Below are 15,815 nucleotides of genomic sequence, written 5' to 3' on the forward strand. Positions count from 1 at the left end.
TTCCAAATTAAAAGCATGCTCAGCAGAAAACAGGTTTGAAAGAAATCTTTAAAACTCTCACAATGATCTGCTGTTCTCCTCCATGGAACTGAATTTCTGGAAGCAGGAAAAAAAAAAAAAAAAAGAAAACTAGGAAATAGCTGACTGTTCAAAAATTAAAGACAAAAATCATAGGCAACACTCATACACTTGTAGATAGAGAAATGTATTAACAGATTTCTAGAATTTTTGGTTCCTCAGATTAAGCTTAAATTATACGATAAATGAAGGAATAATACATTGTCTGGGACTGGATTAAGTTATGCACTGCAGCAGTAGTAAATATCATAAAGTCTTACTAACCTTTATTTTCTTTCTTAACATAAGCAGTATTCAGATAATTAACAGTTAAACAAAAAAAGTTTTAAAGCTCCCACAGTCATCATGTAGCCCTATAATACAGTACTGCCACTGCTAGCAACACGCTGCAGGCTGTGTGCTGAGTGTGCAGTGCCTCAGGACTGAGGCTTGCTCTGTCAGAGCTTTTCTGGACCCGCTTGCAGCAGCTTTGTTTCATTTGGTTTAGCCATCACAGCAGTTTCCCCAACTGACCGGCTGTCTATGGCTAATCTGTCTCACTTGTGCTTTTCACTGTGATGTACAACCCCACAGCTTATAGATAGCAGCAAGCGGGTTTTCTACATGGAACAAGACACTCACATAGCTCCGCAGTACTGATGTGGCATAATGAAATACAGGCCTGTATCGCAACAGGAGAGGCTGTGACAAGTGGAGACGTTGGAATGATGTCCTGCGACACAGGAGTGCAGGCACAGGTTGATAAGAGATGGGGCACTGACCTGGCACTGGAAACCTCACAGCTACAAACAGCCCACCAATGGTCAGTTCAAGAAATGTAGATGTGGAGCTGCAGAAAGATGTGTTTGGGTCAGTCCTGTCCCTCCCACACACCCCCAACCAACCAACCAAACAACAAAAAAAAAGAGAACACACAAAAAGAGGATGTGATATACAGAAAAGGCACCATACATAGTACATTTGGATGCACATGGAGCTGCAGACCAGTGAGGAAAGAGAAAGGTCTAAACGTGTGTTTGCAAACACATTAAAAAAATACCCCAAGTACATCCTTGGGTGAGGAAGAAATCATCAACCTGAACACTGAACTCTTCCCAGAGAAGGGCTCCAGAGGCTGACAACCTGCTGTAATACACACTCACCTCCACCCTGACCAGAATGAAGTCACCAACTGTAGGATGTAGAGGAGCAGTGGAAGGGTGAGCACAACCCTAAGATCAGGGCTATAAACTAAGAAGTGTGTGTATAATGATTGTAACAGCATTTTTGAACTATTTTTCTGTTACAATTAGATCCGGATTAATGACACCTAGGCCCTTAAGACTTCAAATTGCACTAAAATTGAATTCTTGGCTCTCCTTATATATAATGTGCATGCTCTCTGCCCATAGAGAAGACTTTGAGCCTAATGCCACTCCTGTGCTTTACAAAGGTTACTGTTCCCAGGCAGGGAAAAGCAGTGCCTGGTACAGCAGTCTTTCAGAGCAATTAAGCAACTGAAGATTAATTTCTGAGCTTGTGAAGCAATCCTCAGCCTACTCCTGACATACCTCAATCTGCAATTAAGCCATTACAATGACCTGCCAGCATCCTATCTTGTTGCAAGATACAAACAATGCACTCCTACCCCCTACGAAGCATCAGTGCTGGGCTGCACTTTTCTGCATTCGCAGTCACAAGCGCCGGAGCTGCACTAGTCACTCTTACACACAGTGCACAGCTGTCCATTTAGATCTGCTGGAAGCTCAGATCTGTAGCTCCGCTCAGATTTGTAGCTCCAGGTGCTTGCAGCACCAGTTTTAAGAAAGAGAATAAAAAATACCATTGTCCCGAAATGCTCCTCATTCACAAGTCCATCCAGGTTCTTGTATGCTTTCCTGTCAGGATACAGGTAACTCCTACTTTACCCTCCCAAATGAGTAAAATTCTTAAGTTTTACACAAAGCCAGTCAAAATTATGCATATGCATATCATTTATGTTCCACTCACAGTACCGGCAAAGGCCCACAAGGCAGATATGGTGGGAATCTGTTATAGACCACCTAACCAGGATGAACAGGCAGACCCTCTACACTGACTTTGTGAGCTTAGTGCTGTTTTAACGTGACTCAGCTGCAAGTACTGGAAGAACTTCCAGCAGGGCTTGTGACTAGCCCAATGTATTCATGTGACAAATATTATTTCCAACGTAACAACAGTCCTTTATGGCCAAAGCTACAAAATGTTTTACTCAGGATCAGTTATGACAAAATTTCAAAAATGTTACCACCTACTCAAATTGAATGGGAGAGCAAACATCAGAGTATGATGTTAAGACAACTGCTTGCTCTTTTAGGAAATGGGTTAAAGCCTAAGTGATCTTTTATAGATCTAAGACATATTGTTTATAGCCACAGTAGACCTTCCACACAGTTTTAGTGTTACAAAAAACCTTCATATTTTGTCTTTTCACAAGTGTTTGTCCCAGGTGCATTTCATGATGTTTACAACAGAAGAATTTGTAAAAAATATTTCTGGCAAATAAATTATTGCTTTAAAAGACTATTTACCATCGGAGGGAAACTGTTCATTCTTCCACAACTCTACTACATACACTTGAAAGGGTAGCACAGTTGGATATGCTACCTTATTTCTGTTAATATGTAGTTTGTAGACCAGCATGACTTGTTGGAAAGAGTCATTAGAAGTAACTAAGAAAAGCAATCTTACTGTCATTTTAGTAGGCTTTTGATACTCATGGTGTCAACATCATCACTGGAACATACTGAGGAGCCTGCAAACTAAAGACTGGACACTTATTCCAGAAGCGTATGTAGTATTTTTCAAAAATGTGGATAGTAACAGATATAAGCTGTTAACCAAAATCCAAAGATATCTGAAATACTTATGAGAACTGATCATCAAAACTGAAAAGAGGATAAGGACACAGTAAGTCCTGTCCGGATGCCGCAGATGTGAAGTGAGTGGTGCCCTGGAAAGCTGCCCTGTGGGGATCTTGCTGCAGGACAGCAAATACTTTTTCCTATCATTCCTGTAACCCTGAGGCAAGTAAATGGCAACCTGGAAATGTTTGGACCTATGGAGGCAAAAATCTGCAAATCCACTAAATAATTTGATACTGAATTAATCCCAGCTGGTCTGTCGCCTTCATACTAGGTGTCAGCCAAGGGCTTCCACCAGATATGCCAAAACAATTCACTGCACAGAAACCCTGAATGAATAAACTGACCTCACTGTCACCTTGCTCTAACAGCAATGCCTGGCGTATAAGCCCTGATATAAGGATCTCAGTGGTAAAAAAAGCCCCAAGGCTCAATCATTCCCAAACCACCACAATCCTTATTTCTCAGCTCAGTGGGCTGCCTCTACGAGAGAAGATTTTTTTATGCAAAAATATTTAAATTTAAACTGCTTGAAATACAAGCCCAAGTGAAGTATCTCAGTAAGAATTTAATTATTACATTATTTTCCATGCTATGACAATCTCATTTCTCAGTTTCTATACAAAGCCTGACAACATGCAGCAGGATTATTACACATGCAAATGTATGTAAACGAGGTCTTAGAACAAATCCAATCTATGGTTTTAGGATAACATTTTGCCCTTCTATTTCAACAAGAAATTGAGAGAACAGAGAACAGAAAAATATTTTTAGTTCATAGTATTGTGTGTGCAGAGGATTATTAAGAATTTACCCCCCCTTATGCTGCAAAGTACTCTATGTCCTTAATTCCCACTGAGAGCAGAAGTTCTCAGCACCGCACAGAATCAGGCTCATCCAATACTCAGTATTTTGGAGAACCATGCAAACATGCGTTAATGCTTACAGCATCAACCTATTTAAAAGCAAAGTTAAAATAGTACCACAGCTGCCCCTGACTTAACCCTGTTCTTTACATAAACTAGTGCTGTAAAGATACAGAAGAGATTTTACTATGCTTTTGTCTGTATGGTAAGATAACCTCTTCTAAATTACATCAGCACACTAAGCAGGTAGCTCTACTGCCTTTGAAAGCAGCAGTGACAATGCATTAAACACTTCGGTCTGACCCAATTACCCAGGGAACTCTCTAAGTCCCAATCTTGTTTGAGTGGCTTTGCAGAACAAACAAGAAATAAAGACTCCTGTGTCTCCAAAACTTTGCAGCATCCACACAAAGCATGGGGAGTGAAAAACACACACACCACCAAAACCATAATAAAAAGCCACCAAACAAAACCCCCTTTTGGGTTTACAATACAATACTTTGAGTAAATTAACCTCATAAGCTTCCTGGCAGTGCGTTGTGTGTGTGGAATAAAATGGGGTTATAAGCATGAAAAGGAAAGTGTAGGTGATCTAATCAGGATACAGCTGAAAACGGACCCCATTGCAGTAAATACGCAGGCTGGAGAAAGAAGAAACTCCTGGAAAAGGAAGACTGAAGCCTAATGAGAAGTCTGTGGCACACCAGAAACTCTGGCTAAGAAATGAAAGATGGACATTGACTGTAGGTATTTTTAAAAATGCAGTATGAGTTCTAAAATCATGTCCAGCACGTGAAGACAGACAACTTCAGTCTGGCTCATAAAGCTGAAAAAAAAAAACCCACAAGGAAAATAAAAAAAGGAAATAAAAAGGTGATAGGATAAGAGCCTGGTAGCAGACTAAGGCTTTAAGAAATTTGAAGAAAGAACAGAGAAGAAACCAGAAAATATCAGTATCGTTATCTGTTTGGTATCTTTTCCAGGTAAGAACTTGCACGCAGCACTCATGCATGTTAGGCAGGTGTGAAAAACTTCTTTCCCATGAGTGGGCCCTGAAGAATCTGCAGAAGGCAGGTTCCAGGATCTGTTTGGGTCTTTCCTGGTCTGAGCAGCCCTGGCCTTTCACAGCTGCCCAATGCTGGTATGGCCCGACTTTAAGTATACCAGGGAATTTAATCACAAAATTTCTTTTTCACTTTTGCCACTTACTTCATTGGCATGGCCATGCTGATAGAGATAAGAGGGTTTTTTCCTTTTCCAAACTGTACCTCAGACACAGCACCTAGTGCTAAAAAGCCAGTGTAACAGGTTCCAGCAGGACCAACTGAGCAAGTGATCAAATTGCAAACATTACTTATGCTCAGAACAGCATTTACATAGGCAGAGTCGAGCATAAATTTAAATCACTGTGCAGCCTTGCCACACACAACAGGATGAGGCTCAGGGCTTGACTCCACAAAAAATGGAAGATATGGATATAGTCTGGATGTGTTTAACAGGTCTTGAGCTTCACCAGTAAACTCTAGACAGAAGCACATAAGCTTCTGCTCATCCACTCTTCACAAATACATTTGCAATAGGTAAAGTTCCTGCTGTTCCCATAAGCACTGACAATTTCACAGCAGCCAGCAAAGGCTCTTACAAGCCTTCAATAAAATATAACCAAATGCTAATTTCTCAGCAATCCAAGTTTGCTGACTTCTTACATCTACATGTAGCAAAACCTTCTGCAGTCACAGGCAAACCTTAGACTTTATAACCACAGACACTGTGCAGCATTATGTAGTAGCTACAGGATGCTGTCTGACTAATGGAACGCACTGCTGCTAATTTCAACGTACTGTAGTGCAACAAATAATTAGAAGAGAACAAAACATCCATTTCTGTCATTTTTCTAAATGACAGAAATCTGAACACTGGGAGGAAAATCAAAAAAGAAGGGAAAGCAGAGCAGGAACTCCTGCTGCTCTTGAAGCACCGACCACCTGGGCAATGCAGAAGTGAGGCACTGGGGCAGCCGTGCTCAGTTCACCACCGAGGCTCTGACAGGGCAGCAGCACTCCGTAAGAGATGGCAGAAATCTGCTGCAGGCAAAAATAGGCTACATCACGACAGCAATAGGTACCAGCAGATGAAATGATGACAGAATACATGAACCAGAAAAATTACAGTTCTCTTGCTTAACTACAATTCCTGTTACGCAGTTTTTGTCATCATTAAATCACAGCTTTTCCGTTATATATGTTGTTTCATTGTCCTTGTAGCTTGTATAGCCTGTATGTTCAAACAGATTAACCAATGCTGTAGCTCAGTGATATTTTTGTAATTATAGTTGAATACACAAAAGTCTTAAAAGAATTTCAAAGGAAATACTCCCTGCTGAGGCAAGTTGAGTCAGTGAATCCTCACTGTCATCAGCAAGCATCAAAATCAAGGAAGTGAAATTGGTAGCATTTTATTTAAAAACAAAAGGGCAGGAAAGTTATTTAAAAGGTAAGATCACAAAGAGCTGAAGGAGACAAATAGGCAGAGTCTTGAGAAAATGAATATAAAACAAAAAAGAAAATCGAGTGAAGGTTTGCTGTATACACAATCCATACAGACTCGAGAACCCAGGAGTCCAGAGGACTCTCAACCCTGATCTGTCATGATATCTGTCAGATAACTCCATTTGGATTGTGTTGTAACTCATTTTGCAATACAAATTGTTGAATAAAGAGTTACAGTTTTAGCAATTCATTAATTTAGTCAAAACTAATGAGTGTGGTAGACTGAATGCTAAGCTGGCTTCTCAAACACCAAACACACTCAATGTCTTTCATAAACTTAAATGGCTGCATCGTGCTTTCCTGATTTCATCGAATCATGAATCAGAAAGCTTTGCCACTAATCATATCGGTGATTTAAAGTTTACATGTAGCTGATTTTTACATGCATTATATCTTTATATTATAAAGTCAGTAAAAGCTGTCATACGTTAAAGCTGTATAATCATCTGCACCTAACCTGTTGAGTTGACTACCATTAGCTTGTAACTTCAAGTGGAATCAACACCCTTTAAGCCTAATACCTACAGACACATGCCACAGCTGAGATAGCATGCCTCAGATTGGAATAATTGCCAGACATTCTATTAATACGGCAACACACATAGTGCCTTTCATAGAATATCAAGCAGGCATTTTCCCTCTTTGTGGAAAAAACCCAAAAAACATTTCCCAGTTTTTACTTTGCATTTTCTATACAACTTAAGTCAAGGGCAGCTCATGTGACTATTACAACTCCCAAAATTATGTGGATTTCATAGCAACACCACAGAAGTCATAGTCTTTCTAGGTGTTTGCCGGCAGGGACACTAGAGATGCCCACTTCCTAAGGTGTAGGGTTGCACTGAGCTTCTGAATGACTTTCAGTTCTTGTGCCACACTGTGAGACAGTACTGTTACCAGCTCTTGGGGGGAAAAATGGAGTACGCCACCTGGACTCGGCAAAATCTCCTAGGAAAAGAAAGAATACAACTCTGCCACCAAACTCTTCTCCCCCTCCTACAGACTACTGGCTAAAAGACAAAAGGCAGGAACCATCAACACGCAGGTGCAACAATTTCTTTACCAGTGATTGAGACTGGCCTTCCCACCTAATTTTAGCTCCCATTCTCTGCACCAGTTGAGATCTAGGCAAGCTGCAGATGGTGCCCTCTTGGCGAGCAATTTTCAAGGGACAAGCAAATTCATGGTCTCATGTGAACCAAGCACTTTTTTGAAGTTTGAGTTCTTGGCAAATAATGGATTTACTGTTATCCAAAAATTAGCATCCCTCTCTGGAAGCATTTAGGGTTTGTGCCAAAATACCTGAATATAACAACACCTAAACACATGAAGTGACCCTGCCCATAGACTGAGACGGGGGCCAGACATTCTCTGCCAAAACATCTTGGGGAGTCCAGGCCACCCCAGCCCCAACAGCTGAACTGGCAGACTCTTCCTTTCTTTATCCAAATCAGTGAAAAGCCAGCCAAGGTACTTCAAGTGCTTTTGGCAGCAGGCAGTGCTCGCTTCACTGCCTTCCCACAGCAGCAGATGAAGAACTTCATGAGCAGGTGGGTGAACTCCGGGGCAAGGCAAGCACACCAGGTCCAAGGGTGGCAGCTGGGTTCAGCTGAACATCCGGATTGCCAGAGAGGTCCAGAGTGATGAAGCAGGTCCAAGGTTAATCTGGGAGGTCAGTCCATAGGTCTGGGCTCAGACCAACTGAGAGCACAAGTCTCAGCCTAAAAGTGTCTCCCAAAGAGGACTTGCAGGCCACTGCTGAGACCACAGCTCTTGCCAGCCAGCTGACGCTGCATGCAGGCAGCTAAGCTTCGGGAAGCTGGGGGGTGCACTTGGCACCCTGACATAAATTTACATATCCCTCAGCACAACCAACCCATCTAGGATGGGTCTTAAGTCACACAGCCAGTTCGGCATCTGTTTATTTCTAGTTCTTCTTGGCTTTGCATGAGAACCTGATAAAACCATGCAGCAATGAAGTTTGTAAAATAATGGAAGAGTATAATTATTTTTATTTTTTTACTGGTAATCCCAGAGACCGTGCAAACTACTCCATAGCAAACTGGACTCCAAATTCTTTCAAATGTCTTCCAGGCTGTCATGGCTAGTCACCTGGTAATAATTAGCTGAGAAACTACTAGTTGGTACTCGGCAGAAGATCTCCCTTTCACTAGTTAGAGATAACATGTTGAATACTTTGTTGACTGTGTCGGTTCTGCTCAGAGTCTTCTGAGCCAAAAGCCTTGCTGCTTTCTGCAGACTTTAGGTGAATTATTCAAATGCTTCCATTTTCTTCTCAAGAGAACCCAGCAGAAAGAAGCAGAGCTTAGGACATGTGGAGGGAAAGGAGGAAGAAAAGTTTCATAGTGGTCAATTACTTCAGCTCAGTCATACGTAGTGCACAGAAACTCCATGGAAAACAAAACTGAGCAAAGCTCCACATTGCCACTAGATCCCAACAACCACAGCTTTTACTTTAGCCCTTTTCAAAGCAGAGAGGCGAGAGATGCAGTGCTTGACTATGCAGCCTCACTGCCTGGGATAGAAACGCCAGAGACAGCTCCATGCTGCCACCACAGTTTCTCCAGGTCCCTTGACCATTATAGCCAATAAAAGCGTGAACCAGTTTTCTCTCTTGCTTGCTTGTTTTTATATTTTACACACCAGAGAAAGTCAGTTTGGAATCCACAGCACTTTGTTTTCCTTTACCTTCAACATGAAAATACAGCTGTGGAATAAGGCGAGCAACAGGTCATCCAATTGCATCTTGAATTTAACGCTGTTGAACAGTGCCACATTTATCTTGTAATTTTACATGTGTAAGTGCGTGCACAGCCACAATCAGTACTGCCTCAGCTTGAGTGCACACTCAAGTACATCAGATCTCTGAAGCTTATACAACTCAAGGCTTTTGCCTTTAGCTTACTTAGAAAAGGCTGATGAGTTCGAGGGCAGTCAAGGTTTCTCAGCCTGCTTAAGACTATTCGCAATCAAGAAAGTTCCTGTTTTGTCATATCTCTGGGCAGAATGTTATATTTAAAAAAAGGCAATAATCAAGCATAAACACTCAAACACTGAAATTACAATAAGGCTAAAGGAAGAGCAGGAACACACATTTTCCTTTAGAAAGCTTGACTAAACCAAGAACAAACTTGAGAGCTGCTTTGGCTATGTTTTCTACTTGGTTCTATTAAAAAAAAAAACAAAAAAAAAAACCACAAACCAAATTTCCACACTCCCATTTTAAGTCTGTTCAAAGAAAACATGCAAGAGTAATATTGAAACTAACAGCAGTCAAAAGAATGGGTAAACTTTACGCAGAGCTACAAAATACTTCAGAAAATAAAAGTTCTTTGCAAGAAGACTGGTATTAGAGATTAAGTTTTAGAGTTGCTGTGGTACCTAAACTTGTTTTGTTGTATGGTCCTCTGGCTTCTTCATCAACGTGGACTATTTTAAATAAAAAAACGTAATAAAAAAAACTCCTTTTTCTGAACAATTTGAAGTCCTGCTGACTCTTTGTTTTTACAGCTTGAAGGGCCTTCACAAACTATCCCAGTTCATAGCTACATTTCTGGGGAAGTGACTGAACAGGTTGCTAAAAATCTTTACTTGAAGAGATGATATCAGGTCTTAAATCTTTCACCAACACTGCTGTTCTCATTAAAGAAATATATTCTTTATTTTGTGTTTCGACCAGTTGCTGTGTGCTGCTGAAGAGCTCTTTCCCTCTGCCCAAGTAGGGTCTTGTTAGCTAGAAAGTGTTGTTCAAGTACCATATATGCTATAAATGCAAACAGGTTTACAAGTAAAGAAAGCACAGACATGATAACTGAGGCAAAGCCAGGACTCCAGTGAATTTCATGACAAGTCTTCAACCTTCACATTACAGGAATTAAATACCTTTACAGAATGAAGCAACCAGTAAGCAAGGTTTTATTTATTCTCCTTTACAGAGAAAATGACATTTTTTTCTGTGCAACTATTTTTCATTGGGTTTTTTCTTTTTTTGTGTGTGATCTAAAAGACAACTAAGTGAGATTTTAAGAAATACATAGAACGAGAATGGAAAAGTAAATCTATAAAACTCATCCCTATCAACAAATGTTGCAGCATTCCCAAAGTGTTTATTTGGATTCTATTTAAAAATGCACCCATACTTTTCAGAATGTGCATCAGGAAGCAATTCCCAATTAGAACAGAGGAACTGGAGGACTCTGGTTAAGAAGGGCAAAGTCTTATGGCTCGAAGCAGCATGCCTGCTCTCGATCACGTGAGAGAGGGGAGCTCTGATAACTGCATTAACTTCACTCCCACAGCTTCCCTCGGCCCTGCGTGCACAACACCAGATACAAGCACCACCACAAAGGAAAATGTGAACACTGCTAGAACAGCTATTACCTTCCTCTTGCCTGTATGCATACAGGAGATTGCTGCTGTCACTTTCTTGCAATAGCAGTTTGTTAGCAAGCAAGCTACTTTTAAAAACACAAAGTGTATCAGATTTTTCCATTCTCACCTTCCAAAGACTTTTTAAAATATCATTTCTGTCCAGGTACATCAGGAACAGAGGGACAACTGGTCACCAAGGTCTCTGGATGGCTTAGCCCCCAAAGCAAGCCCATCCTTGCATGTATTTCATTTTTCTCTTTCACACTCCAGTAGCCTCCCTTCTCCCAAATATGAAGGGGAAAAAGCCTGAGCAGCCCCTTTTCCTCAAGCCACAGGGCACAGCAGCTGAGGACATGGCAAACAGCAACAAGAACCACTCTCGCATCCTCCTTGGAGATGACTGCTTGGTAAAGTACCAGAAGAGACACCATTCACAGAATACACATCTCTATGTCAAGCTTCTCAACAGAACAGCTACAGTCACTGCTTCTCAATAATCAAATGCCATTATCTACCAAAAAATTGACTCCTAAATTTGTTCTCACACATAGCAGATGATGTAGCAGAATGCAGTTACGACCAGATTAATAGCTCTCATTTTTCCAGTCACTCCTGCCAAGGGATGCAATTCATCCAGGCCGGTGGTTTCCAAACTTTGATTGCACACCCCTGTCAGTAAAAAAAATTTTTAGCATGAACTGCCAATACGTGTATATTTATTTATAAACTATATACATGTACTACTGAATATGTACATTATAAAACATACACAAAAATAGAAATTAGAAAGGAAAAGAAACGTTTTTTCAAAAAAATTGTTTTACTTATTAATGGCACAAAAAATCTTCCCACGCTCCAATGGACTTTCTTACACACACCCCACTTTGGACACCACTGATCCTGGCAACAGTGGTAACACTTCAGAGCAGCTGACATAGCTGGGAGAAAGGGCACCTCACCCTGGGTCTTTTCCCATATCCCCATATTATTTACCTAATATGCTTAGGCCTGTTCAATCTCCCTGCTCATACATGAAGTAAAGGTTACGCTTTTAAACCAACAAACCAGAGCATGTTTCATAAACTTACGTTTCTGGATTTGGGTACAAACCCAGAAAACTAACAACTTTTCCCAAAATTCTCCTGAAACGAAGATCATTAGTTCACTCACAATGAAAAGAGAGCCAGTACACAAATGAACCTGAAGCTATTAGGAGGCCCCTTCCTGAGGCTTCTTAATGGCGCAATTGCAAAGTTAACCCATCCTAGGAGATTGTACACTTTTCTTTACTTAATTACTATTTCTATTCTATCATTTGTTGGCAAGTAGTAAAAACCCTGGATACAGCTCCAGGCAGACTCCTTCAATGCTTCTCCCAAGAGCAAACTTTACTCACTGCCTTAGAATGATATTGTAATTTATGCTAATACTTTGTAATTACCATCTATAAATGCAAGATATGCTAATTTCCAGATGACTATTAGGGAAATACGCTGAAAGCATAATATACTGCCAAATACTCTGAAAAGCTTTTCACTTGGAGTATTTCAAAGTAGGCTTCAAGGGGAGGAAAACGACAAGGGAGCAACCTTGCTACAGACAAGGTGAGGCAACGTCCAGATGACTGAACAGACCTTATTTGGCCCCAATCCATCACAGTCTAACCAACACCAGAAACTGTAGTATATGAGAATAAATTTTCAAAATGAAAACATCATGTAAGCTTTAGGACCATGTTATCTCAACAGCATCAAATGCTAGCAGAACTGTTTCTCTTGGTCCAGCAGTCATGGTCAGACCCTTTTTAATTAAGAGCATGTAAATGAGAAATCAGTTTCACAATCCTTCTTATCTTTACCAAAGGATCTGCCCTCCAAGGAACAAGCCTGCAAAGAATTTTAGGAAAACACAGGTTATAGCCGAAGTTAAATCAGAAACACAGTTTTTCAGCTACACTGATCTAGAAAAGAAGAGATGGTAGGACAAACACTGCTTCTTGAGATCATCAGTAAGCCAATAGGCATAGCTTTGCAAGAACATGTCACAGAAGAGAGACTGCCATTTCGGTGAACACACAGGCTGGACAAACTAAGAGACAGCAGTGACCCCATATTGGCATAATAGCTAGGCTGATCTAAATCAGATACAGTCAGCCTGGCATTACAGTTCAGTCGCAGGCCGGAGTCAGTGTTCCCAGAGCCTCTCAACAGCCTCATTCACTCATACTGGAATTCCTCACTTCTATAAAATACACAATAGAACAGGAGGGGATGAAAAAAGCCATCTACACGAATGCAAAGTTTTGTTGCAGGAACTAGATAGCAGCTAGTAAGGAGGACTGCTCTGGCAGCTGCTCTTCCCATCACTCCCTGTTTGACTGTGGTGTGCCATCCAACCAGCCTAATGTTTCAAAAGTAGCTCATTTCAAGATCAAATACATGTAAAATAAGCCACCTGCCATGTGAGAAAATGACTAATGCTTGCATCTTTTAAGCTATTTGCTTCACTACTGAAGAAGCTTTTGAAACAATAGCATAGTGTTTGCTGAAAGAAACTTGCTTTTAAAAAACAAGACCCAAAAGGCTTAAGAAATCATACAAAGACGTGATAAAGACCAAAGGTAAATCTCAGTAACTTACTGCTGCTGCTGCTGCTGCGGCCTCCTCTCCACCTACATAGACAGAAGAAGCAATCTCCATCACGGACAAGTTTGTGGGAGCATCTGTAGTAGATGATGATCTGGGTCGACCTGATTGAATATCTTGAGCAGACCTCCTGTTGATCTGTGGGCTTCCTTTCGGGGCATCTGCCTTGCCCCACCTGCTGTGCAGGCTCGTCCCTCTCTTCATTTTAGGTGGCACTCTGATCTGCTGAAGCACCCGGTTCAGAGCTGTGGGGTGGGTGGAGACACCATCAATTTCAGCACAGACGCTCTGGCTTTCCAAATCCATGTCAGGCTCCAGATCAGCCTGAGCTTGCTGAACATCATGTGGAGAAACTGACGACCTCCTGCGCTGATGCTGGAAAAGGTGCTTCAAGCCTTGACCAATCACATTAATGTTCTCCAAAGCATTATGGGTTATTTTGGATAATTTTTGCTCTGAGTCATGCTGTTTTTTGGTCTCTTGATCTTGGGATTTGCCTCCAGGATCAGGGTCATCACACAGCTGTTCACTGCCAGAAGGCTCCATTGATGACACCCAACAGGTTTACTTGGCTATTCATACATAAATATGTCCCCTGTCTTTAAAGGGCTTGTGTTTGTTTTAAAAATGCCAAGACTGTCAGCCAATTAGGTGTGCAATTGCTTCAAGACTGACTACACATGCAGGTGTGCCACGGTGATCTCATGCTTATCTAATGTTAAACAAAAGAGTCATTATTATACATCCATGCAGAAAGTAGTGGGTTAAAAATTCCAATGCGCAAAACATGCCATTAACAAAACAAAACATATCAGTTTTCCAAGCATCCCTCCATGTGCTATTAGTTGCATCTAGGCTGTATGCAGAAGCCAAAGCTTGTATTTCATTCATCGCCTAGGGGAAGAAGCCCAGCACAAAGGATACAGGAAAGCCAGAAAGGTAAAAAAAGCTGCTCAAAAGGGGGAGGAGCAAGGAGAAACCAGTGGGGTTTTGTCTGTTATGAACAAGCCCATAATATCTAACAGAACATCAGGTTAAACTTCTGAAAAGCATGTTAGTCTCTTTGGCAGAATTAATTTTGTTCCTTGACAAAGATCTGATATTTTGTGCTTCAAATGTAACATCTGCTCTGTCTACCTGATTTTCCCATAGTGTCTAACTTCACAGTATGTAATATATGCAAGAAAACAGAACATTTCCAAGTCAGTAATGCATTTCCAAATAGTAAGAAATGGGTTATTACTGCCAACATCTGCTGAAGGCACTAGCAACTAGATGTGAAAATCTGTCTTCAAGCAAAACAGGCAAGCAAAATGATTTCAATTGGCATAGTCTCGTCCATAGTTCTCACAGAAAACAAAAATAAAACTAAGTAGACTAAGCAACCAATCTGAAAGGGAGCAGCACCATGTATGTGTAGCTGAGTCTTTAACAGAGAGAAAACTCGCAGTTTTTCTCCAAGAGAGCTCAACCTTACCTATCAGCTGGGCTCAGGCAGAAGTTGGTTATATGACATTGCAGCTGAGCACTTATATAGCAACACACTATTGGAGAAGTACAGCAAAGGAATGAGGAAGGAAGGAAGGACGGACACAGTATCCAAAAGAGTTTCACATCAGCACCATGAGATCACATGCTTGGAAGCTGATCATTGTCCTCTTGCAGGAGAAAGCTTTGATTATGCTTCTATAAATACAGAAACCAGATCACAGAGGTCTACCTCGATCTTGGCAGAAAGCAGCCTGTGCTTGAAAAAAAACTCACCCCACTTTATTTGAAATGCAACATGTTTGGGATTTGAGAGCATTCAGTTTTATTCTTAAAACAGCTGCAGAAACATAGTGCATTGAGGTCACAATTAGAGCGCTCTCAATTTTGTGCATCTGAAACCTGACACAATGGGTTAAACAGATACTCCAAAATGCTTTCCAAATTGGCATCCAAAAATATCAGAAGAGCTGCCTCACGCTCTTTTTTTTAAATGTCGTTGCTATCAGCTGGAGGCAAGATGAAAATTCAGTACTTACAGAAAGCAAAATACTAGAATCAAACAGGATTTTATCTCAGTACTTTCAACATGTTTTAAGCATTGAGTCTAAAAATATTGGCCAGTTTAATAACACATAAATGCAAAGTAATAAACTACATCCCAGAAAGATATAAATTATTCATCCATATTCATGCAGAAATGGCAGAATCAAAGAAATGTGCAAACCAACCTTCTATTTTTTACATACTTAACACTTTTCTTAATGACTTCAAGCGCCTTTATGATTAGTATTATACTTTGACTTTTGAGCTCGCTTTTTCTTAATATTTCTTTTTTCCTCATGTAACAGGCCTTCCAGAAAGTTGAATTGCAGGTCTCCACTCAAGTTTTGGAAGGGGGAAAAAAATCAAAAC

At 40.8% G+C, this 15,815-nt stretch overlaps 1 protein-coding gene across 9 annotated transcripts in view; it reads right to left on the minus strand.

Moving 5' to 3' along the window:
* Window positions 1–15,815, minus strand: part of TMCC1 (transmembrane and coiled-coil domain family 1) — a 134,338-nt gene that overhangs the window by 95,891 nt on the left and 22,632 nt on the right. For 5 of the 9 annotated variants that reach the window (XM_055707273.1, XM_055707276.1, XM_027811645.2 and 2 more), the window contains one exon: window positions 13,407–13,657. The exons of 1 other annotated variant lie outside the window; for it this stretch is intronic. In XM_055707273.1, the coding sequence (XP_055563248.1) occupies window positions 13,407–13,616 (210 nt within the window). In that variant the 5' untranslated portion in view covers window positions 13,617–13,657. Of the gene's footprint in view, window positions 1–13,406; window positions 14,125–15,815 lie in introns of those variants that run through there. 3 more of the 9 variants (XM_014283553.3, XM_014283548.3, XM_027811644.2) reach the window with 2 other exon arrangements.

Source organism: Falco cherrug, chromosome 4 (genome assembly GCF_023634085.1).
Source record: "Falco cherrug isolate bFalChe1 chromosome 4, bFalChe1.pri, whole genome shotgun sequence".
Classification (NCBI taxonomy): Eukaryota; Metazoa; Chordata; class Aves; order Falconiformes; family Falconidae; genus Falco; species Falco cherrug.